Here is a 26883-nt window from a genome sequence, read left to right as displayed (position 1 = left end):
ACGTTTACGCTTTGAATGGATCGTACACAATCAGACAGAGTGACACCATCGTTCATCAGGGACAGAGGGGTAGTAGTAGCCAGAGTGGGAAAACAGGAAAGTAGAAAATGAAGGTGACCCATCAATAGGTACAATACAAGCTCCAAAAACATATTCACAACTTAAAACAAAAACAAATTCAGGGCAACATTCCCACATGGAACAAACCATCTGTTATGTTGAAAAATCGACTGTGCAAAGAATCACATCTATCCTGATTAGGGTTGCGGCAGAGCTGGAGCCTTTCCCAGCTGGTTTATTGTGAGAAATGGGGCACTCCCTCGTGAGGTTTTCAGCCAGTCGCAGGGAATGTACAATTATTCACACTCACATTCACACATTGTTTTTTATGTGTTAGGCGTAGTACACGGAACACTTTAACTATTGTTGTGACAACAATATTTTGAGCGCCTAACAATTAGGGCCCGATCGGTGTGGAATTTTCTGAGCCCAATATCAATTCTGACATTTGAAGAAAAAAAAATTCAGATGACCGATTAATTGGCCCATTATTTTGAAATATGAAAAATCAATATAGGACCTTTTTAGTCCAGGATGCAATGATATGAATAATGGGCAGAACATTGGACTGTTATACAATGCATTGACCTTTAGGAGACATATTTTATATAACTTTACACTCACTCGATGGACGGACGGACGGACGGACGGAAAGACAGACAGACAGACAGACAGACAGACAGACAGACAGACAGACAGATAGATAGATAGATAGATATTTTTTAATGGAGTGACGACTGAAAAGAAAAGCAAGAGATGACATTATCACATGTCAGAACATGGCATGATGGCAGAGCTGCATTTAAAATTTATGGAGACAACATGAAGAGCAAATGTTCACATGAGAGGGCTTTTTATTCCCTTAAATGTATTTTTGACGCTGATTTAAAAAAACATGTCTTGACAGTTTTTATTGCACGGCAAGTTTTTGACATATTTTATTAGATTTTCACTTTAACCTATAAATGGTTGCGCAATCATAATTTTACTATGCGTTACAGTTTATAGCTTTGACGTTTCAGAAAAATATCCCACTTGTTGCTGAACTTAAACCTTAATTCATGAACATTACTCACTATTTTTCATATTATAATGTGATTATACTTATGAAAACGTGACATGTTATACAAAAAGTATATGTGGACGGATGTGGAATCAAAATGTTGAGAGCTGCATCTTAATGATCAAATGGAAGAGTATAATAATGCGTTATTTAATGGGCAAAACTCAGGCTGATTATTATTATTTTTGAAATTATACTGAATATCAGCCGGGCCCCACTTACAACAATAAATGATTTAAAACATGATACTATTGCCGATTATTCTCAGAAAATGTAATTACATTACATTACAGTACAAGAGGTCGGAAAAACGGCCAAATTCTCTCCAGGTAGAAGACGCTTCAAATTACACTTCATATTTGTTTTTATTTTCTCTTTTGAAATATGACTAAAGTCAGAACAATTAAGCATTTGCCTCTCAACATCATGCCTCGGGTTTTAAGAGTCTTTAGGACGCCTGGGATGAGACAGACATGGGCTTTGTGATGACACGTTCTTATCAACGCGCTGAAATTGCAGGTGGAACGTCAGCACCCTCACTCATTTCTTAATCACGCACGCATCATGTGATCCACCTCGGGGGCAGTTCCCATGATGCTTGCCAACTTGAGCGTGGTTTGAGTCTGGGGCTCAAACCACAAGGCTGTGATTTCACCGAAGATACACATGTAGACACGCCAGCTCGGCCTCTTGTCAAGGGTGATGATTGTTTCTCACACGCGGGTGCTGAGCGCCGTTATGAGAACAAAATCTGAGAGACATGAAACCAGACACTTTATTGGCTATGTTCATAAATCATAAAAAAAGGGCTCGCTTTGTGTGTGTTTTTTTCCAATCTGACTACTTCCTTTCTGATGGAAGATGACATGAAATGAAACCCTCATCACAAACATGGCAATGAAAAATGTCCTTATTGCCTTTATAGTGAAGCATTGAAAATGACAAACGGTATATCACTATCACAATAATCTCTCTGAAAATGAAGGGTCTCCCGCTTGGCTGCTCACCCGCCGAAAAAAAAAAAAGTTCTTATCCTGCGACTGTAAAGTGTCCTTCAGAGTTTTGAAAGACGCTTATAAATATAATATATTATAGTTATTAGCTATCTATTAGCTCTCTAGCTAGCTAGCTTTCTCTCTAGGGTTGAGTGTGTGTGTAGGGTCTGGCGTGTGTGGCTGCCGCTGCTCACCCACAAAAAAAGTCGTGTGACTGTAAAGTGACCTTCACAGCTTTGAAAGGCGCTTAGAAATTAAATGGATTATTATTATTATTGAAATGAGCTGTAGTAACAAGCTTTGCCTGTGAGGGGAAACCTGGTGCCACAAGGTATTATAACTGCTCGAAATTCAAAAGATGAAGACAGAGGAGTCGGCCGTATTGTTGTAGGCTACTACAATAACTATTCAAAATGATCCTACAACCAGTGTCACATCCATATTTTGCAATATGGATAAATGACTTTGGACATTGTAGAGTTTGATTTATATTATATTTTCCGTAAATTGCGGGGTTTTACTCAATTTATATTTTCCTCAATTAATAAAATTAATTTCCCATAGGAAACCATTACAATGAGAATAATCCGTTCCCAGGACCCCCAAAAACATAATTTTCTACTTTCTAATTTTTTAAGCTTTAAAACTACACAAATATACCTTATTTTATGTATAATAAATGTGCTATGGTATTATAATTAAAGAAATAAGCTTTCTCTGCGATAATTTTACCTTTTTCCTCATCAATTGTGTTCTGTTTAGCTGGGTTGATAGCTTGATCAAGTGTACAGGTGGCTTGTGCGGGTTATTTGTGGAGACTGATTGATGGGATATTTTAACCTTCCAGTCTACACTCTGCTTTTGAACTATCAAAGTTAAAACGAGTCCAAATTTCACTGTTTTCTATCAATTTTCTCACAATTTCACGTTTGGGTTTTTTCACTTTTGTTTTTTTGTTTCAAGCTCTGTCGTCTCCCTTTCGTGTGTGTGTCTTTTCTCACTCTCTCTCTCTGTCATCTGCCTGTCTCTTTAATGTTTAACCCCCCGCCCCTCACTTCTGCATTCTTGACCGATCACCTGGCTTTAACCGAAGATGCCATTTTGTTTTTGGGAGAACTGCCCCACTCTCTCTTTCTCTGTAACCCCCACCCACTCACTGCTGCGTTCTTGACCAATCACGTGGCTTTAACCGAAGACTGGGGGCGGGGAATAGAGGACAAAACAGTCGGCCACCATTTTCTTGTTAGGAAAATGGGCTCGTTCGCGAACGACACATCACTCATTGTGGCAGCTCTGTGTATATCCCGAAAAATAGTTTGTATGCCAAGGTAAAATTTTCATAAATGTAACGTTTGTAAACCGAAAAGTTCGTAAGCTAAAGGGTTCGTAAACAGAGGTAGCACTGTACCATATTTTCCAGGGTGTAAGGCGCACCGGAGTACAGTATAAGGCGCACCCCCAATAAAGGATGTATTTATATTATATTTTCTGTAATTTGCGGTGTTTCCCAAATTCATATTTTCAGAGAATAAACTAAGCCCACACTATTAATATTACAGACTAGTGGATATTTACATTAAAAATATACGACAGCCATAAATATAATCTAATCATGAGGGGCAATACCATATTTTCCGGTGTATAAGGCGCACTGAAGTATAAGGCGCACCTTCAATGAAGAAACTTTTCCAAATATAGAAATATATAAAGGTTTTCCAAATATAAGCCACACCACATTATAAGGCGCTACAGTAGAGGGTGGGGTTACGCACTACTTCTTCTACAGGGGGAAATGGAGTCAGTTACTGCTGACAGTAGTTGCGAGATCTGTTGTGGCTCAATATTACTTCACATATAAGGCGCACCTGCGTAAAAGGCGCAGGGTCATCTTTTGAAGAAAAGCAAAGCTTTTGGGTTCACCTTATACATCGTAAAATACGGCAACTCCTGTCTTGCTGAAATCAGCCATTTTGATGAATTAATGAAAGTATTTGTACTCATTGAGACATTGGTTCTGCATTGTATTGTTTTGGACAGTGTTGTCCATCTATCACTTGAAAGTGGCTCTTGATCTTTACCCACCCTAATAATATCTGGATGATAAACCGTTTTATCTTTTGAAGAAAAGCAATGCTTTTGGGTGCACATTATACACAGGAAAATATAGTACCTTACAATGACAACTGAGCACGGCTTCTTGTATTGCACTTTTGTATAACCTCAAAACGTCAGCCATACTGTATTTTTAGGAGCAGATTAAACAGTTCAATCAACAGTTCAGCATCAACAGTTGAAATATGAAAAAGTCCACAAGCTAAATTACAGCAAGGTGAAAGTTATTTTAATGGATTCCGTGATGTAACACGCATATGCAAAAGGCACTTACTTAACATTGTCGAAGCTTTTGAACATCCGTAAAGGCTTGAAAAAAAAATAACAACCCCTTTACATGATTTACAGATATGTACAGTGCAACATTCTCAAAAAGGTCCACAAAGGTTTCTTTTCAAACCCGTTTTTCATCTCACTTTTATACAGTAAAAAAAAAAGTCTATTCTAAACATAGTCATAAATAAACATTTACAGAGAAGCTTTTTTTTTAAGCACAATAAAATACTACCAGCATATTGTGTTCTGATGATAGCCTAACTAGGAACCAGATAGGCATGAGTTTTAACAGTATCAGCAGCGCCTTTTCTTCCGTTAGCATAAAGCCGGTGCACACTGCGAGGTGGTTGCCTGCGGATTGTCTTTGCGCTCTGTCAGTTTAAGAATGACGACTCTCCTCTGGAGTGACTTTGCCTCTGGTGGCCGCTCGGGCTCAGGCGCTGCCAAGCTTTCGCTAATTAAATCCTGAGGGTTCTCTGGCAAAATTCGCCTCTCATCTGCCAGGTGCAAAGGGTTGTGCTTAGCTGACGGAGCGCCGCCATCTGGACAGTGAAGGAGCACATTTTTCAGTACTGCACTGTTTCCGCTCTCGGCTGCCAGGTGCAATGGGCTCTGTGGAGCCCGCGTAAGTTTGTGAGGATCGGCCCCTTCTTCTATTAACATCTTGACTGTGGCCAGGTGGCCTTGTCGGCAGGCCAAGTGAAGAGGAGTAAATCCTTGTCTGTTCTCGGCGTGGATATCCGCGTGGTGTTTGATCAGGAAGCGGGATGTGCTGGTGTGACCGGTTTCCGCCGCGACGTGCAAGGGCGTGTTTAACTCCAAGGTTTTCATGTGAATGTCTGCCTTGAGTTCGATGAGGATTCGGGCCACTCGGTACTGCCCCCTCTGGCAAGCTAAATGCAGAGCCGCGCGTCCGTCCGTCGTTTGGCCGTTGACGTCGGCACCCGCCTGCTTTACCAGAAGTTTCAGGATTCCCAGGTGACCCTGCCAGGCAGCCAAATGCAGCGGCGTCCAATTGTCCTTGCCTTTGATCCGGACGTTGGCGCCATATCTCAGCAGCACGCGGACGACGTTCTCCTGGCCGTGCTGGCAGGCAATGTGAGCGGGCGTACGTCCCTGACCGTCGGTCTCGTTGATGGCCGCCCCCCGTTCGAGCAACAGGCGCGTCATGGCCTCGTCGCCGTTCTGCGCCGCCCAGTGCAAAGCCGTGTACTGGTCTTCATCCTTGGCATTGAGGTTGGTGCTCCGTCGGCCGAGTAGAAGTTCTGCTAGGGGCTTCAAGTGTTTCTCTGTGGCCATGTGGAGGGGGGTGGAGCCACGCGTATTGGCGAGGTTGGGGTCGGCGTTGTTCAGCAGAAGGAATTTGACGGCTTCCTCGTTGCCCAAAACGATGGCGTAATGGAGCAGGCTGCCTCCGCCGTCCAGGAGAAGGTCAACATCCTGCGGCTGCAGGAGCTTCATCAGTTTTGCAATGTCTTTTGTTCTGATGGCGTCGCATAACTTCCTTTTGTGGACCTCACCGGAATCTACGTCGCAGGAAGAAGCGGCCATTTAATACCAATGACAGCGCCAGTCATTAACCGCTATTCTTTTGTGTTCAAGCTAGGTTAACTCTTACCGATGGTGCTTTCCTTCTCAAAAGAGAGCGTGATCGAATCTTGCGAAGAGAAGGCTGAATCTGCGGAGGACATGCCAGACAGCCTCTTGCTTGTGTTTTCTTTGCTCTGGCAACTGTCTTCCTTCAGTCGATCAAAGCTCCTCGAGATCCCCGAATCCACCTGAGTCAACAACTCGGATAGACTGTAGTCTTTTTCAGGCAACATGGCTGAGATTGGACGCGCTGGTTGCTTACTATTTTTAACCTGTGGAGAGAATAGATCAGTTAGGGATTTGTGGCGGAACTATTCTTTGACACACACACACACACACACACACACACACACACACACACACACACACACACACACACACACACACACACACACACACACACACACACACACGCACACGCACACGCACACACACACATTTCATTCCATTCTGTGTTAGGAAAAGTGTTTGAAAATGGTTTTAGGCCTATGCCACTTGTAGCACAATTGGAATGTTGACACAATTTTCAAAGGGGCCTTTGAACTGAAAATGAACAGTTTAATTGAGATTTCTCATCTGGATGTTATTAGCTGGGATGGGTGAAGATTAAGAGCCACTTTCAAGTGATAGCTGGACAACAATGTCTGAAACAATACAATACAGAACCACTGTCTAAATGAATGAAAATACTGTTATTATTATGAAAAAAATTGAAATCACCTTATAAAAATGGCTGATTTCAGCGAGACACGAATTACCGTATTTTCCGGAATATAAGGCGCACCCAAAAGCCTTCATTTTATAATAATAATAATAATAATAATAATAGTAATAATAAGAATAATACATTTAATTTATAAGCGCCTTTCAAAACTCTCAGGGACACTTCACAGTCACAGGATTTTTTTTTCTGTGGGTGAGCAGCGGCAGCCACACACTCCAGGGTTCACTCAACCCGGAAGTAACAAAGGAAAAAAAAACGAAATAAAATATTGCTGTATGCGCGCAGCAATTCCTGGATCAGGTTTGTAAAATTTCCCTCTTTTGATCAAAATTTGAAAAGGTCCATTTGTGAGTTGTCACTCATGTTCCGCTACACGTCAGAAACATCAGATTTGTCATTCATGTCATTTTTTCACCCTGACCGATTTCTGGACAGAGAGCTCTGATTGTCCGTGTTCATCACTTCACGTATTAAAAATCAATATGAGAAAACTCATTTAATTTCCCAAAACTATTTTTTGTGAATCCAGATCAATACTTTTTAATCCAAAAGTTATCTCAAAGAATAGCGATTGGATGTTCAGTGATATTTGATCAAATATTTACGTTCATATGTATGAATGGCTACCAAGAGGGTGCATTTCTTTGAAAGATGACCCTGCGCCTTATACGTGAAGTAATATTGAGCCACAACAGGTCTCGTAACGACTGTCAGCAGCCACTGACTGCATTTCCCCGTAGAATAAGTAGTGCGTAACCTCAGCCTCTACTGCAGCGCCTTATAATGTGGTGTGCTTATATTTGTAAAACATTTATATATAATATTTGGAACACGTTTTCATTCATTGAAGGTGCAACTTATAGTCCGGTGTACCTTATATATGGAACAAGTTTGAAAGTACACCATTCATTGGGTGTGCGCCTTATACTCCGGTGCCCCTTAAAGGGCAACCGACGTCACTTTTTTGTTTTTTAACTGACATCAGAAAAACGTTTTATAGCATCTAAAATACCCAAAACTATATTATGATAAAAAAACTATGATATTTTATTCAAATGCAAAACACCAATAACAATGACTTAAAGTGTCCAAAATCTGCAAAAAATTGAGCTGCGAATTGGGCATTTTCAGAAAGTCCCGCCCCCAGTTTGTGACGTCATGCCAAGACGTCTTGCATTGCTAGAGAATCAAAACAATGGCTTCAGATTCTGAGAATATGCTTTCTTGTTACACATCCAGTTATGAATATGATTCAAATAGTTCTGAAGAGGAAAGCATACATGTTTGCAATCGATTAAAGAATTATATGTGCCATTTTGAGGCAATATTGGGGGAAAATCTCACCCCCCCAAAAAAAGAGGCACAAAATGGCGACCTCCAGTGGCCACCTCCGCTTCCACAGGCTGATAAAGTCCTTATATGGAGCTTGGATGCCCTCTTCTGGCGGCTTTTGGGTGCAACACGGTTCTCAGACCAAACATGTACAGCAAAATACATTGACGTGATGGAAGGACAATGCGACAATGTGTCTTTTTTCGGTCAGGGGGCGGTCCTTTCATGATGTCACGTACGGGCTCGTCACCAACTCAAAAACAAGACTTCCTGAATATTCAGAGTGAGTCTTAAAACGTAAAATATAGCTATATGCGGTGGAATCTTATTAAAATACGCCCAGTAGAAGTCATTGGAAGCCATTTTACAAATTAGAGACACAACTTGTCCGGAGACGTCGGTTGTCCTTTAAACATTGGACAATACGGTACTGTAGTCAGAAAATGACATAAATCCAGGTCCTTCAAGTATATTAAGTTATGAGGAAAAACATTGTTTCTTTTACCATCCCTTGCTCAGTTAAAGACTAACCATACCAAAATGACTAACATTGAAATCTAAAACCCTATCATTTTAACAGCCAGATAAATATTCACCGAGTCTGATGCCGGGTCACCGAGTTTATCTTGTCACAAAATCAACAGTGCGGATGTGACACACAGCTGACAACGTGAGCAATCCCATCAGTCAACATTCTTCTTTGGCCATGTCACAGCCGTTCTAATTAAATATTTACTCTGAAAATAACTCACCATGTAATAACAGTGTCTGGAACACTTGCAAATAAACAGCCATGAAAATTAAAATGAAAAAAAGGAGGCTCTGACTCGTCTTTTGTACTTTATAAGATTCTTTTTCAATTCAGAAAATATAAATGACATGTAACTTACAAATAGACAAGTAAAAATGTATAATAATTGCACCAAATGGACAATCACGTTAAGCACAAGAACACAGTCGTTTCAATGACATTTCTGCAAAATGGGAATCTCTTGCCCCTTTTCCATATCTTCATTCCTATTTGTTATTCATCGACTACAGAATCTTATGTTCTTGTTATTTTTTTATTCACATACACTTCTGTACATGTACTTACATATACGCACACCCAGACTAAAAAATACATGTACTGTACATACTTGGGCACAAATAAAAACTATTTTTGTTGTCATGCTCAAAATGCATATGAATATTCATAGACCCCCAAAAAAGAAATTATACATGGAGAAGGGGCATAGCTAAATAGATTCCCACTTTGGAGACATGTCATTGAAACGACAGTGCTCTTGTTCTTAACATGATTCTCCATTTTGTGTGATTATTACTAATTTTGCCATGTCCATTTGTAAGTTGCATGACATTGATATTTTCTGAATCGAAAAAAAAAAAACAGTAATCAAGTACAAAAGTAGAGGAAGAGACTACTGCTGTTTTGTCATATTACATGGAGAAATTTAATAGCACTGTATCAGTACTGACATTTGACCAGGCATCTGCTCTGTTTGCTAGAACTCCTGCTCTGATCATATCAGATACAATCCAGTATCCATCACTTCCAAGTGTGAAACGTTACAAATATGCGAGTGACTGCTTCCTTCAAAGCAATGTTAATGTCCCCATGACCCTTTCATGCACCCTGCAACTTATTCGCATGATAAACTGTCCACTTTAGTAAACGCTGTCCCTCAAAAGATTAAACAAGGGAGTCAATATCTACCTGGCGGTGAGGGGACAGACCGTCACAGGAAGTCGGCTCCAACTCTGTCAAGGTCGGAGTCTTGGGCTCGTCTTGAGGTTTGCAGCACAGAGCTTCAGCTTCGGAAGTAATGTCTGGAAGAAACACCAATGGATGAGTCAAGATTTCAGAACAACAGAGATGACAAGGAAACAAAATCAGTTTGATGCTACAGTTACTCAGTGGTGGATCGTTCGGGCCTGCAAAGCCTCGTCTGCTGGCCTAAAATATCTAAATCACGGACTGATGTTAATTACATTTTAACCATGAATGCTTATTAAATAATTCTAAATTGTCTTTCAGCTTCCTTTCATTACTTTTACCCTGTTGCGCTGCTTTCAGACGCGTGTTTTCATTTTTAAGCATTTAACCATTTCAGCCATTATTTGTTACCAGGGTCAGAAATCTACCTGGACGCCTTCACAATCAGTTCTGCAGGCCCTGTCACATTAAATGTGTTGATCAAACTGTTGCTTTACACAATCAGATTTTGCTACCCGGTACCCTTTTTGGGTTGCCAACGCCTTCTTTCAGGCACTGGTCAACATCAGAGTTTTTGCAAACTATGATTGGCCTGTCACTAGCCAATCATAGTTTGCGAAAACTGCTCTGATCACAAGCCGCTAGTGACAAAAGCATATTGGCCAGAGCTAGCACACTGTATCGGTAACGAGCTGCATAAGCAAATATATTATGTTGATGTAATGGCAGTTTTGTCAACCCACAATGGCTGAAGGAGGAGAATAAATTGATTTGGTTGGAGATTTACTGTTAAAGCCATTTTGAAGAATTGGAATTTTCAAGGAAAAATTGACATTAAGAAAGGTCGGTCAGTTATTTTCCTGGCTAATGGTAGCCTGTTGTGGACTTGGAATAAATCACATCACACCTTTTCCAGTCTGGATTGATTCAGATGTTACTGACCAAACTCAAATGCTGAAAATGGCCGACTCTCCTTGATTATGGCGTATGAACTCATTCACTGCCTTTTCCAAATTTATTCTGGGATTTAAAAGCATGACGTGGAACGCCATTCCCGAATTTGTTTTCTTTTGGGGGGGGGGGGGGGTTCAAGCTTTGAGCAGACCTTTGCCAATGTTTTTCCCTCCAGCGAAGGGGCAGCATTTACTTTTTGTACAGCCACCCCCACTTTCAATGCAGATTACTCTAAAACCAAGTCAGCGAGAATGTTTTTTCTGATGAAAACATTAAATGTTTATGGAGTCTTAAAACTAAATATTCAGTATGTCTTGCAATTTGAGTGAAAATGACAAACACCCTGGCACTGGAGTGGACACATTTGCACATCATCTGGGAGTGAATGAGTTAATGTCTAAACATTTTGGAGTCCCCTGGAAGTCATGCTTTTAGCGATATGGGGCTTTTGCCTGACATCGCAATATATTGCTCGGGAGCAGCGGTTACTCCAATGGACAGCTTACCACTCGGACTTTAGCAAGCATCATGGCACTTGACATGCTTTATTTACTTTCGGGGGTCGAATAAAATGTGGCGGGCCAGAATTGGCCCCCGGGCCTTGACTTTGACACCTGTGCACTATAGTATCAGCCTTTTAAAGGAAGTTGGAACTGCTCCGCGACAAAAATGACTGACAACTAGGGATTACCACATTATTTGGTTACAGGCTGCATAAAAAGGTTAAAATGTATAATAAGAAAATAAACGAGGGGTACTCTTACCACCACGCCCAGAAAAAAAAGACAAGACTGTTTGAAAGTATAGCCGAAAAGTAAGGAGCAGATGAGAAAGAAAGCTTACCCTGGAAGCTGGGTCTGGCCTCAGGACTCGTTGCCCAGCAGCGTTGCATTAGACTCAAGAAGCCAGTACAGGTGGTAGGGTGACTACGGGGCACTGCCCCAAGATCCGGACGCACTCCTTTCACTACTTTTACCATGATCTGCAAGATGTTGTTTTCTCCTATAGGGGAAAATGCACCAAAGAAACAATTTTAACATTTGCTCCATTTCTGAGTAACAATGGATTGTTTCAAATAAAGACCCCAGGTAAAATTACAGTTGTGTATAAAAACACTTAATAATGTATTTTATATCGCATTGATCCTCATTTTAGTTGCGGGTGACTGTGGCCAAACCACGCACCTATCATTTCAAAAAGAAGAATTGGTGCAAGTAAAAAAGAGAAGAGCATTAAATCAGTAGATGAGTAGCTACTGTGTGTCCTGTTTCCAGGAAACGGAGCGGCATGATCCAAGTTTCTAACTTAGTCTCTAATCGATTGCGGTAAAGCCAAAAGTAGGTCAGCGGTCCGCTGATTACATTTGGGCACTAATATGGCCACCACAGAAACAAATTTCTTCTTATAGTGAGTTGAACTGCATTGCAACCTAAGAGGACAAAATAGACCTGATTTATCAGATGAACCCCGCCCATCGGTATTTGCTGGTATTTACTAGACAAACGCGCACACACAAGCACACACGTTGACATTATTAACCCTTTGAGGGACAGCGGTTATTGCAGTGGACAGCTTACCATGCTATCAGGGTGAAAGGGTAAAGGCAAATGTCGAACATAGTCGACAAGGATGGGTATAAAATATCAATCTACAAATGGAATGAGTGAATGGAACCGTTGTTTGTAAAGGGCTTCTTTTTGTATGTAAGTGACGGTGAATCTGTGACTGTTGTGTTTATGTTATGTGCATTAAGTTCAACACAGGCTAAGATGGCATTTAATTGGAATATGATTGGAATATGGCTGTCTATAACTTTTTTAAATTTGATTTTTGCTTGATTGTTTTTAATTTGATTTTTTGATACTTTTTTTCTGTATTACAGTATTTTCTAGTGTATAAGGCGCACCTGAGTATAAGGCGCCCCTCCAATGAAGGTTGTGTTTTCAAACTTTTTCCATATATCAGGCGCACCGGACTATAAGGGACACCTTCAATGAATAAAAACAGTTTTCCAGATATAAAATGTAAATATATAAAAGTTTTTCAACCAAATTTTAAGGTTCTACAGTACAGGCTGGGAAGAATGCAAAGCGTTGTGTCAGTAAGGGCATCAGCAGTGTCTGAAATAGTGTCTGCTCAGATGCCCGGGGCGTACAACTTTTCCGCCGGGCGTACAACTTACAAAACGTCTCCGCCCGGGTGGCCCACAACTTCTTCAAGAAAAAAAATTAATTAATTAAAAAAATGATTTATTTATTTTTTAATTTTCAAATCGAACGTTTGAAAGAAGATTTCGAAATCAGAATAAATTATTCCGATTTAGAAATCATTCGGTTGGGAAATTTCTGAATTTCGGTTCGTTTGGCAATTTGCATACTCAGCATGGCAGCCAATCAGAAGCCTGCTTCGTGCTTCCGTCTTTCCCGAGCGTTATAAAGTCGTGCATTTGCATATCATTTTCCAAAGTAGATGGACAGAAGCTCAGCCCCAGAAGAAAGATTCAAAAGAAGCTAACACAATTTATGACGCTACAAAACGTAAACGTACATTATCCCGTGACTGTAAAGTGCACTTGAGAGTTTTGAAAGGTGATTAGAAATTGAACGCACATTAAAAGCATCGTGGAAAGAAGAATTCACGTGGCTTTTAGCAGACGATGCAATAAATATAGCAAATAAAGCAATGAAGCATTTGTGGGAGGAACATCCTTAATAAAAACAATCCTCAATACTTTGCAACAATGTTGTTTTTTTTTTGCGATTAGTCGTCTTATTGTGTTTCAAGTTGTGAAAAATGGGGCAGCTAACTTTTCAGAGTTGTCTGCCGCGGTGTCCGCTAACTTTTTGTCATGAGTTTCAGACACTGGCATCAGACGTAAACACTTGGCCGAAACAAACATTTGAAGATGGAGGACAATGATTCGCTGTGGCGACCCCTGAAGGGAAAAGTCGAAAGGAAAAGAAGAAGTAGAGGGGTTACGCACAACTTCTACAGGGGGAAATGGGGTCGGTGGTTGCTGATAGTAGTTGCCAGACCTGTTGTGGCTCGATATTCCTTCACATATAAGGCGTAAAAGATGCATGGTCATCTTTTGAAAAAAAAAAAGAAGGCTTTTGGGTGCGCCTTATACAGCGGAAAATACGGTATTGAAATCATACTTTTGGTCTTACCTTGATAGGGTTTTTTCTGAGTGAGGATTCCCCAGATAACAATGGAAAAACTGTTGAAAAAAAAACACAGCGTCGGTTTAATATTACATCATTTCAAACAAAATTCTTTAGATATTTAGCATAAGACATAAGAGTGAGCGTTCATTAGAGGTTTAAAAAATTCCAACCTATATATGTCATGTTTGGTGTCAGGCATTCGGTCTTTCTCAATGATGCTTTCAGGTGGCAAATAGGCGATGGTGCCGCAGAAGCCGTCCCGACTTATGTCATCGGCTCGTGAAAGACCGTTCCAGTGAGCCAGGCCAAAATCTGATATCTGAGATAGGAAGACAACAGAAGATCTTTAAACAGAAGACTGTGACGAGATTGATTTTGTTTTCCTTGCCCAAAATTCGAGAGCCAAGTCACAGCATGCCGCATAGGCAGGAGAGGCCCTTCATAGTGAATTGAGCACACCCACGCGTAGTCAGTCACACAAACCCAGATCGAGTCACGGGGCGCTTTATACAGGAAACTAAAGGAATCTTGTAGGGACAAGCCTGGAAGGGGTGTTTGCATGTAGCTATTTCAGTTAAATTGATGGTTCCCACCTACGGCATTTATTTCAGTTGAGACGTTCGGAGTTAAACAACACGTCTGTTAGGATTGAAGGCCATCATTTTCAAACACATGAACAAGAAAGACAAACCGGCACACTGCTGTAACGCTATTTTGGCAAAAATGACGCTGTGGCTTTTTGAGTGAGATTAATAGGGACTTTTGTTGACAAAAATAACTTGTCTTAATCATCAAATTCGTAATACTACCATGATTCATTCAGCCCAAGGGTTTTGCCGCAGGTCACATTGAAGTTAAGGTTTCCTTATGAATTTGGGGAAACTATTAGAATGTTTCATCTACTCCACATATTACATACAGCACGCACAACAAATTAATGAACTATTAGTTTTCAAATCTGAAGTCAAGAATAATGACTGTTATTGTGGTTTACATAGAACAATTTGAAATTATGTTTCAGACTTTAGCAGGCATCATGGAATTTCACGAAGTTTGATTTGCTTTCACGGGCCGAATAAAATGAGGTTGAGGGCCAGATTTGGCCCCCATGCCGTAACTTTGACACATTTCCATCCATCCATTTTCTGGGGTTGCAGGGGATGCTGGAGCCTATCCCAGCCGTCTTCGTACACGAGGCAGTGGATACCCTGAATTGGTTGCCAGTCAATCGCAGGGCATACAGGGCCAAACAACCATCCACTCTCACACTCACACCTAGAGACAATTTAAAGTGTTCAATCAGCCTGCCATACATGTTTTCAGAATGTGGGTGGAAATCGTAGGACCCGTAGAAAACCCACGTGGGCCCAAGCAGAACATGCAAACTCCTCACAGGGAGGCCGGACCAGGTCTTGAACCCACAACCTCTGCAATGTGAAGCCGATGTGCTAAACACTCAACTACCGGGCCGCCCTGATTCCAATTAAATTTCAAATACAATTAGGGAACTTATAGGACAATGCTGGTACCATGACACATGGTGGAACTGTGTCACAATTATCAGAATACTTTTCAGAACTCTGGATATGATGAGTCATGTTTTGTTTGTTTGTTTGTTTTATTCTGATATGACAAATATCTCCTGCTCAAACTTTTTGATCACTGCACAAAAAAAAAATGTATTCTGTGCAATGATGGAAAATAAGTGCTATTTAATTATGTTAGCAATTGCTTCATTCTTTGAAGAATCAATATTAATTTGTGAAATGACAATGACTGGGGTGGCCCAGAGGTCCCGTGGATCGCATGTTTACCTCACAGTGCAGAGGTGGCGAGTTTGAGTCCCGCTCTGGTCTCCCTGTGTGGAGTTTGCATGTTCTCCCCGGGCCTGTGTGGGTTTTCTCCGGGTCCTCCGGTTTCCTCCCACATTCCAAAAACATGCATGGCAGGGTGATCGAGCACTCTAAATTCTCCCTAGGTGTGTGTGTGAGCGCGAATGGTTGTTTGTCTACGACGGCCCAGTGATTGTCTGTCAACTGGTTCAGGGTGTCCCCCGCCTACTGCCTGAAGACAGTTGGGATGGGCTCCAGCACCCCCTCCGACCATTGTGAGGATAAAACGGCTTAGAAAATGGAATGCTGGATGGACCAAGCCTTGGTTTTAGTGAGGTTAGCACACAGTCATAAATGCAGTTCCCCAAAATGAAAATGCTTCATATAAAATACCCATGGCAACATAACCTATAATTTTATGTTTATTCAGAGCCAGGACATCTCTGACAGGGCCAATCGCAACGAAGCCCATCAAAAAGCTTCAGTTTTGGTGATGGTCTGTTGTCTCATGACAGCTTTTTGAGAGGTTTGTAGGACTCAATTTTTCAAACAGTGTCACTGGAAACAGACCTTTACATGGCAGTGTGCGTCCAGCAGGATGTTGGCAGGTTTCAGGTCCAAGTGGAGCAAGGGTGGGTCCATACAGTGTAGAAAGTTCATTCCAACAGCAGTTTCATGGATGATACGAAAGCGAAGCTCCCAGGGCAGCGGCTCCGTCGCCAGAAGGGTTTCTAGGGAGCCTCTCTCCATGTACTCCATGACCAGGCCCTGAGCATCCTCGCAGATGCCATACACAGGCAAGATGTAGCGGAACTTGGCTGCTTCCATTTTCCTGGCCTCTTCCAGCAACTCTGATCGCTCCCTGAGCAGATAGAAGTAAAATAAATAAATAGAAAAATAAAGTAAAATCAAGTAAAACAAATAACTAATTAATTTCCTATTAAATAAATAAATAAATCACATTTGAAAAGTTTCACTGGCCTGACAAAAAAATAAACATACAACTAAACTAAACAGCAATAATCATCTCGATTTGAGAAAACAGGAAGCACATCTTTTGGCGGCTCATACTGGGCTCAGTGACCTGTAATATTTGACATCACTTCAGGCCCAACATCAAACATCCGAAGCCTGCATGTCATGCTCACTGCGCTGACAGTTAGGGTAAATGTTTACTGCCATTAACCTTGGAGTCACGGCCTTGTAGGCTTTTAGAATATTTCTGCAATGAAGCAATGGGTGCAAGTGGAAATGGCTGAAAAAAATGAATTAAATTCAGTTTGACAGCACAGGATACGATTTTGATATAACAAACGCACACTCCACCCTCTATACTTCCCTAAAACAACAACACAAAAAACTGATTCGTTTCTGTCAGTAATACTGCTTTTAAAAAATATATTTACATATATTTTTCTTATATATAGTGTCTGAAATTCAAACATTTACATAATTGATTCCTGAAACATGTAAAGCTGAATGGAAAAATGCAAAGCTTTGGTTGTCTTTAATTTTCTGACGACTACAATTCAGGCTTAATGTCCCTTTATTTCTTTAAAGGACAACCGATGTCTCCGGACAAGTTGTGTCCATAATTTGTAAAATTGCTTCAAATGACTTCTACTGAGCGTATTTTACAAAGATTCCACCGCATATAGCTATATTTTACGTTTTAAGACTCACGCTAAATATTCCGGAAGTCTTGTTTTTCAGTTGGTGATGAGTCCTCACCCTACGTCACTGAAGGAACGCCCCTGACCGAGAAAGGACATACCTTGCATCACCTCAAAGCATTTTGCTGTACTGTGTTTGGTCTGAAAACTTCGTGTTGATCCGTGTTGATGGCGAAATTAGAAGGAAAACAGATTAATAACGCGATGGTGAATCGTTGTATGTTACACCGAGACAACTCTTTGATATACGTTGACAAAAATTCCAAGCTGAATAATAAACAACTTCCAACGGAGCTCTGCCGCCATCTTCTGCATTTTCTGTGACACTACACATCAGTCTTGATCACTCAAAATGACGCGGAAGACCTTCTTTAATCGATTGCAAACGTTTATACTTTCCTCTTCAGAACTATTTGAATCATATTCATAAGTGGATGTGTAACAAGAAAGCATATTCTCCGAATCTGAAGCCATTGTTTTGCTTCTCGAGCAAGGCAAGACGTCTTGGCGTGATGTCACGAACTGGGGGCGGGACTTTTTGAAAATGCGCAATTTACAGCTCAATTTTTTGCAGATTTTGGACACTTTAAGTCATTGTTATTGGTGTTTTGCATTTGACTAAAAATATCAGACTGCGTGTTTTGGGTATTTTAGATGCTATAAAACGTTTTTCTGATGTCAGTTAGGAAGCAAAAAAGTGATGTCGGTTGTCCTTTAATGTTTTAATATGAAGGAAGAGGACCTTGAAAAATATAAGCATCTGAAATTGCAATATGGAATGCAGTGAAATAATTAGTATTTTAATTACTGTTTTAATATAACTAGGTTTTATTTTTCTTATGTATAAAATGTCTTAAATAAATAAATAAATAATAAGCCAGGCTACATGCGCATTTATTTCTTTAAGACCAAACTATTTATGTAAAAACTATATCAGTTTTTTTTCTTTGTGTAAAGCACATCATCACTTTCATGCACGCTGCAACCTGATAACATGATAAGTTGTCCCTGAAATAGTTAATTCATTGCTTGTGTTTGTTTTAATATGTAGGAAGGATACCTTGAAAAATAAAAACATGAAATTGCAAGATGGAGTGCAGTGAAATTATTTGTATTTTATTTTTTAAATATATCTAGATCTTATTTTTCTCATGATCTTAAATAATAACAAAAACAACAACAATAATAATAATAATAATTTTAATATACCTAGATTTGATTTTTCTTGTATATAAAGAGCCTATAATAATAATATTAATAATAATAATAATAATAATAATAATAATAATAATAATAATAATAATAATAATCTTCTTTTCCTTTCGGCTTTTCCCTTCAAGGGGTCGCCACAGCGAATCAGTAACCTCCATCTTCAGAGGTATGATACGCATGTTTGTTTTGGCCCAGCTTTTACGTCGGATGCCCTTCCTGACACAACCCTCTGTATTTATCCGGGCTTGGGACCGGCACAAAAAGACTTACGTCCCTTTGTGACTACAGAACAAGCAACTCACTCAAACACAAAATGGTCATCAGCACAGCAACAATCAAAAAAGCAAAACCAATAATAATAATAATAATAATAATAATAATAATAATAATAATCAGGCTCATGTGCATTTCTTTAAGACCAAACTATGAATATACGAAAAAAAACAGTTTTCTTTTTATTTTTAAACACATCCCTTTCAAGCACCCATCAAACTGATAACATGATAAGCCGTCCCTGAAAGAGTTAATTTATTGCCTGTGTTTGTTTTCATTTATATGACCTTGAAAAAAAGGATATGAAATTGCAAGTTGGAGTGTACGATTTACCCCCCCCGCCACAAAGTCATTCTACCTTAACTCTCATATTATGTTAAGGGGTCAATGTCACCCGTTTCCTTTTTTTGTGTTGACTAAAGCAGTGGATATCCTTTCCTTTTATCAAAACCATTGTAAAATATCCCAATGCGATAGAAAATATATTGTCTCTCTTTTCAAGTATGTTTATAACATCTCAGAAAAAGTTGTTGCTGATGTCACCTATTATTTGACTGGTTTGTGTGGATTTTTACATATGGGTAAAAATGGCCCACAGCATAATCATTGTGATTTTTTTTCAACATAACATGAGCGTTAATGTGGCTTGTGCTTTTCACTGTCCAGTGGCTCCGCTCAGTCCTTGAGGACATTCCAGATGAGCCTGGAATGCAGCAGGTGAGCGAGTGCTTGTTCTGCATTGCTCAACCTTTGCTCAGCTGCCACTATCAGCCCTATGCCCCAATCCCTCCCCACGCCCCATTGGCATCACTGCAACACAACTATGGAGGTTATTCACACACTGAAGACTACATATATCAAGCCAAAGCGGTTTTCAAAATACAATCTTCCTAATAGGGCTGAGATCAAATAAATTGTTGCGTTTTTGGAATGCGTGGGAAAGACCAAAGTAGCTGATTAGGAATTTTGCCTTTAGTAAAATGAAGGAAGCTCATGTTCAGTGCAATGTGTATGGAAAACAAAAAAAAAAAACTATATACTGTATCTATTTATAGGCTGTTCAGACCCAATATACAGTACACTATATGTATTTATTCATGTATTTACTTTTAACAGTTGCAAGAGTCTCACAGTGATTTGCGCAGGCCACATACCAACAAAATGACAGCACTTCTTTCTAGTCTTGTGGTTTTAATTTTTTTAATACTCTGATGTGTCTTGAAAGAAAACAATGTCATTCGTCATCAAGACAGTTGTAATTGTCTCCAATTCATTATGTTCACAATGACTTGCAAATAAAAGTGTTTACTAGCAGGTATTCTTCTAAAACTCAAAAACTATAATCCAATTTTTAATCAGACAGTAATTTAAATCCCAAGATTCTTCCTTTAAAATATAAAAGGATTATAGAATTATATGTTAATATTGTAAATGTTTTCTTTCCCGAAAGAAAGAAAATAAATGAATAAATAAAAACAGGGAAGGAAAATTCTTCAAATAATCATACTAACTTCACACAGTTAGAGTGGTATGCCACCATACAAAGTTCCATACACAACAGGTAGTTTATTTAAAGGACAACCGACACCATTTTTTTGTTTCTTAAGTGACATCAGAAAAACGTTTCATAGCATCTAAAATACCCAAAACACGCAGGCTGATCTTTTTAGTCAAATGCAAAACACCAATAAAAATGAGTTAAAGTGTCCCAAAACTACTTCAAAATGACCCCAAAAATGGCAAGTTTGAAAAGGTCCCGCCCCCTTGTTCGTGACGTCACGCCAGGACGTCTCGCCTTGCTCTAAAATAAAAACAATGGCTGCAGATTCGGAAAAGATGCTTTCTTGTTACTCATCCAGTTATGAATATGATTCAAATAGTTCTGAAGAGGAAAGCATAAATGTTTGCAATCGATTAAAGAAGCCCTTCCAGATCAATTCGAGCTGTCAGGACTCCAATGTAGCGTCCCAGAAAATGCACAAGATGGCGCCCAAGCTCCGTTGGAAATGGGCTTATGTGTCTGCTGGGAATTTGTGTCAACGAGTATCAAATAGTAGTCTTGGTGGAACACACAACGATTCACCATTGCTTTATTTATGTGTTTTCCTTCTAATTTCGCCATCAACACGGATCAACACAATGTTTTCAGATCAAACAAAGTACCCAAAATGCATTGTGTGTCGCTTTCTCGGTCAGGGGCGTTCCAGACGTGACGTCACGTCTGGAATCGTCACCAACTCAAAAACAAGACTTCCTGAACATTCAGTGCAAGTCTTAAAACGCAAAATATAGCTATATGCGGTGGAATCTTTGTAAAATATGCCCAGTAGAAGTCATTTGAAGTGATTTTACAAATTATGGACACAACTTGTCCGGTTGTCCTTTAAACTTTGGCCATCAACCTTACAGTGAATCAGATAACAGCTACTTTCTGAGGTAACGTGATCCGCCGACCAATTGAGAGATTAGCAATCTCTGCCTTTACCGTTTTAATGTTTTGCAACATATGAAAACCATGACGAAAGTCAAACTTGATGGACAGACAGACAATAGAAATGAGGCCAACAATTTCAGTTAAACAGATTTTGCTTTGAATTGCTGCTCTGTGTGACATGTAAAATAATGAAAGGAACAAAAGTCATGCAGAAAGGAAACAGAAAACAAGTCACAGGACGTTTTTGCAAAGGATATAAATAAAATGTCATAACATTGCCTAACAATCTGAAATTAACCCATTCAGGAACAGAGGTTACGACAGTGGATATCTCAGATTCAGAATCAGAATCGGTAAGCCTTTAATAGTCCCACAATAGGGAAATTTGTAGTCGTCAGCCACAATTTGAAAGGAGGTTGGGGTGGGGGGGGGGGGCGAAAAAAAAAAAAAAGTGCAGTATTCAAATCATAATTCAAAGGTCTGAGCTGATCACATTGTCAGGTTCCAGGATGCATGAAAGGGTTAAGGGGGAAAAAGACTGTTTTTGTGTCCTATCACATTATGTAAAATATATATATATATATATATATATATATATATATATATATATATATATATATATATATATATATATATATATATATATATATATATATATATCACATACATCACTGTTGCCAAATTGGAGCTCAGCAGCACCAAACAATGCCCACACACTAGAAAAGCCAAGCCCGGTAGGACTGGTTTTACAGCTTCTATTATTGTCTACGCCGCAGAGCGTCAGCCGGCAACTCACGAATAACAAAAGGTGCCTTTTTGAGTTGTTGCGCGGGTCACCGAAGTCGCAGGGTGAAATGACGCTAAGATGTACTTTGGAGATGTTTAAGGGATGATAACATCTTGGCTTCGGGTTCAGCCCATTGCTTTGGAGTTGCGCCACAAATTTGGGGGAAGAGTGTCATTCAATTCAATTCAATTTGTTTTTTAGATGTTTGGATAAGCAATTGACGGATTGAAATTTGATGTCATCACTTGGGATAGAATGCATTGTACAATTTTAAAAGCGGACAGGTGTATATTTTAAGAAGTAATATTAATTATGCAGTACATCAAATTCTTGAGGCCCAACAAACCAAGTGTTGATTTAAGCGAAGTTCCATTAATTATACCTGGAGGCTTCATGGCCTTGCATTTGATACATCTTGGATGAGTTGTTGGCATCTTTCAACAAAAATGTATTTATCGATTACTCTTTTCAATAGAAAAGAAGATTGACCCTAAATGTTCTGAACTCCTGCAAGAATCCAAACAAGGGCGCGGAAAATCCTACCTGACCCTCCGCACCCTGCCCACCACCTTTTCCAGCTACTCCCCTCAGGCAGGCGCTACCGATCTATGCGCACCAAATCCAGTCGACATTTAAACAGCTTCTTCCCCCAAGCCATTAATTCTCTAAACAGTAACCCAAATAGAACTGTATAGTGCCTCCATTTTTCGATGGTACTGGAGCAGTGCGTTCTACCGGAGACAAATTCCTTGTGTGTTCTACATACTTGGTCTTCTGGTTGCAACACCATTGAAAGATCATTTCATCAGCAATTGATTTGCGTACAATTCCTATTGAGATACTACACATTGTTGGGTACATTTGGCCAGGGATTGTATCAGTGAGTGCATCTTTATCATGCGGATTTCAAAACGGCTCCTCCTTTGAGTGAGTGGCTGATTACATCAATGTTTATTGGAGGGAAATTAGCCTCTGTATAATGTATTTGGTTTCGCAACTGCGAGCAAGGAGGACACAAATAGAAAGTTAGCATGCGAGTGGCACAAATGCAAATGTCAAAACGTGTATTATTAAAAATAGAGCAATGACATTGTCACCACATTATAGATTTGATGAGATGAGAGGATGGATTATTTAAAATCCAATTCGAATCAACATCACAATACAGCAGAATGCAATTTTCAAATCACAATTTGCAATTTTTAAGGAAAAAAAAGTGGCTTGATTTTGGTTAGTTGATAGGATTTTTTAAAACCTGAATATTTTTTTATTTTTTTTGGGGGGGGGGCTCTAGACTGGTTCCGAGCTTTAAAAATACTGTCCACGTGTTTACATTGTTTCATTGAACAATAAAAGTTTAAGTGATAAAGTTGCAGATTACTGTAGATTGCATGATCGGACTTCCCGACTTCAGTTTATGGAGCTTGATTACAGTATTAGAACTGTACCAAGTTGTTAAAATGAGAACCGAAACTACTTAAAGCCAAAGTGACAACAACTTCTACTGACTTCAACTGTCTTTTATATGAATTGATGGTCCAATTGCATTTTTAGCATCAACCCAACCTATAAAACACAAAATATTGATGTGTAATAAATCTGATGTTGTAATAAAGAAAAATAAACTGCTTGAAAAAAAACACATTAAATCTCAATCACAATGTTGAGGAAGGACAAAATCACCATTGTTTTGGCTTTAATTCAAACCAACTGCAGAAATGATATGGCATGACATTATTTCAATGTTTACGGAACTTACTTGTCATCCACATGAAGGCAAGGAGGGCACTTGATAGCAAGCCATGTTTTCCACTGAACATGTCGTACTTTGTAAACTTGTCCAAATCCACCGGAGCCAATTTTCTCCCAGCTGGAGAACTCTGACGAATCAAAGGTCCTCAGGAGTCCCATATTCCCATGCGGTGAATCGGGAACGTCCATACCCGTGCTGGCAAACCAACAGGAAGGATCAGATTTGATTTTGTCCCCCTCGCACAAGTAGGAGTAATCTCCCTCACACACAAGCACACACTAGCATACACAACACTGCCGACTGAGTTACTCGTGAACACTTCCTTGTTTTTCTTCTTGTCTGGCCAAATTTGGCCCCTCCTTCTCTCCAGGTGTACAGGGGGTTGACCCTTGCTGGTGTGACATCATTTCCTGCTTTGACAACAAATTGAGTATTTCACAGGATCCACCGTGCGGCCACGAGGCTCTGGTGCTACCACTTTACGGCTGAACCATATATTCTCATATTTCTCGTGGGGATGATTGAGAATATAGTCAACATAAAACAGGATTGTGTCATCAGATTGTACTCAAGCAGCTGCTGTGAGAATCAAGTTGACAATGTTGATTCTGGTGAAATATGACAGCCATGTGTGGGGGAAAAGCAGGCCATGAGCATGACAAAACTATGAGAATGCTGTTTGTTAAAAACAATATTCTGTAGAGTGTAGATGATTGTTGATTTGTTTGCTTTGTTGTCCGCATTCAAATTTCATGTCTCCTTGTAATGATATATTTCATGATTGTTGTGACTTTTATTCTATACATCAAGGTTTATTTGCGTATATTGAAATTAATGACTTTATGGCATGGCTTTTATTTTATACTTTAAAGGACAACCGACGTCTCCGGACAGGTTGTGTCCATAATTTGTAAAATGGCTTCAAATCACTTCTACTGAGGGTATTTTACAAAGATTCCACCGCATGTAGCTATATTTTACGTTTTAAGACTCGCGCTGAATATTCAGGAAGTCTTGTTTTTGAGTTGGTGATGAGTCCGTATGTGACGTCACTAAAGGAACGCCCCTGACCGAAAAAAAGACACATTGTAGCAGTCCTTCCATCATGTCAATGTATTTTGCTGTACTTGTTTGGTCTGAAAACCTCGTGTTGCACCAAAAAGCCGTCAGAAGAGAGCGACCAAGCTCCATGGAAGGAATTTATCAGCCTGTGGAAACGGGGTGATTAATTCCTCAGAGGAGGTTGGACGCCATTTTCTGCCTCTTTTTGGGTGATAGATTTCCCCCCAATGTTGCCTCAAAATGGCACAGAATAAATTATTTAATCGATTGCAAACATGTATGCCTTCCTCTTCAGAACTATTTGAATCATATTCATAACTAGATGTGTAACAAGAAAGCATATTCTCCGAAATTGAAGCCATTGTTTTGATTCTACAGCAATGCAAGACGTCTTGGCATGACGTCACAAACTATGGGCGGGACTTTCTCAAAATGCCCAATTCACATCTCGATTTTTTGCAGATTTTGGACACTTTAAGTCATTTTTATTGGTGTTTTGCATTTGAATAAAAATATCATACTGCGTCTTTTGGGTATTTTAGATGCTATAAAACGTTTTTCTGATGTCAGTTAGGAAACAAAGTGACGTCGGTTGTCCTTTAAAGATAATTATATTTAAATTAATTAATTTATGTCATGCTTTTGCGTTATTTTATTCTGTATTATATGAATTGATGGTATTTATTCTATTCATGTAAAACATGCATGGAATTTGTGTTTGCAAATAAAAACACTGACATTGAAAATGATTACCATTCATGATTTCAACCCCAAATTTAACAGTGTTCAAAGAGCAATATTCACGCACCAGCTGAATGAACATACACCATTTATTGAACAATAGACCTGACCTCACAAAACCTGGAGTCACCCCCACTTACCCATTTTTTAAATATCCTTATCTTCATATTTTCAAACTTATTTATGTGCTTTTTATTTTTCTACTTTCTCCCTTTCACAATTTTGCTGTTAAAATAGGAATGTGTGTATTTATATATTTACATACATACATATATATATATAAGGTTGTATATATATGTACTATATATATACACACAGACGCACACACACATTTGCACGCACGCACGTACATACACACACCCAGACAAACGCACGCACGCGCGCGCACACGCGCGCGCACACGCACGCACTCACGCGCGCACGCACATACACGCACACACACGCATACACACACACACACACACACACACACACACACACACGCGTACACACACACGCATACACACACAACCCTTTTACCTTCTTACATACAGTACATGCATAAATACAAGCAACGTATAATGGCGTCTGACCTTTTATTTCATTCGATTGACTGGCAGCCAGTTCAGGGTGTACGCCGCCCACTGCCCGAAGACAGTTAGGATAGGCTCCGGTACACACGAGACCGTTGTGTGGATATTAGAAAATGGCTGGATGGTTGGACCTTTTGTCAATTTAAATAAATTCACCACTTTGGGACAATGAACAAAAGACGGTCTATTTTTCATATCTCCTTGTATCTGCTTTGATGTTCTAAACAATTGGTTTATACTGTACTGGTTGGACTTATGCTGTATATTTCACGCATCAGGCTAAACCGCTTCTCATGTTCAGATGTTAAAGTGGTTCATTTTTTTGAAAATAGCTTTACTCTTATATAAGCGCAACCCGGCAAGAAGTTTGATTCGAAATTATCTCAATTTTATTTTCCGAGGTGACGTTTTAAATTTACATCGGGTGTGAGCCAGTTGTCTTCTCGACTCGCTACTGCCACCCAGTGGGTGAAAATAAACTCTTGCCATTCTTCAATTTTCAAAATACAGTAAAGTCTCGTTATATCGATATCGGTTATATTGATAGTACCGCT

At 39.6% G+C, this 26883-nt stretch overlaps 1 protein-coding gene across 1 annotated transcript; it reads right to left on the bottom strand.

Moving 5' to 3' along the window:
- Positions 1 to 1878: 1878 nt before the first annotated feature.
- ripk4 (receptor-interacting serine-threonine kinase 4) lies at positions 1879 to 24261 on the bottom strand. The gene is made up of 8 exons (XM_089017360.1): positions 23961 to 24261; positions 16393 to 16684; positions 14161 to 14309; positions 13994 to 14043; positions 11667 to 11825; positions 9870 to 9982; positions 6125 to 6368; positions 1879 to 6032 (listed from the first exon to the last, which is right to left on the bottom strand). The coding sequence occupies exons 1-8, from the start codon at positions 24140 to 24142 to the stop codon at positions 4822 to 4824; spliced, it is 2400 nt and encodes a 799-aa protein (XP_088873486.1). The 5' UTR covers positions 24143 to 24261; the 3' UTR covers positions 1879 to 4821.
- Positions 24262 to 26883: the final 2622 nt, after the last annotated feature.

This window comes from Hippocampus bargibanti, linkage group LG16 (assembly GCF_051943395.1).
Source record: "Hippocampus bargibanti isolate YZ-2025 linkage group LG16, ASM5194339v1, whole genome shotgun sequence".
Lineage (NCBI taxonomy): Eukaryota > Metazoa > Chordata > Actinopteri > Syngnathiformes > Syngnathidae > Hippocampus > Hippocampus bargibanti.
The sequence above is the reverse complement of the archived record's forward strand: the minus strand, read 5'-3'. Positions and strand labels throughout refer to the sequence as shown.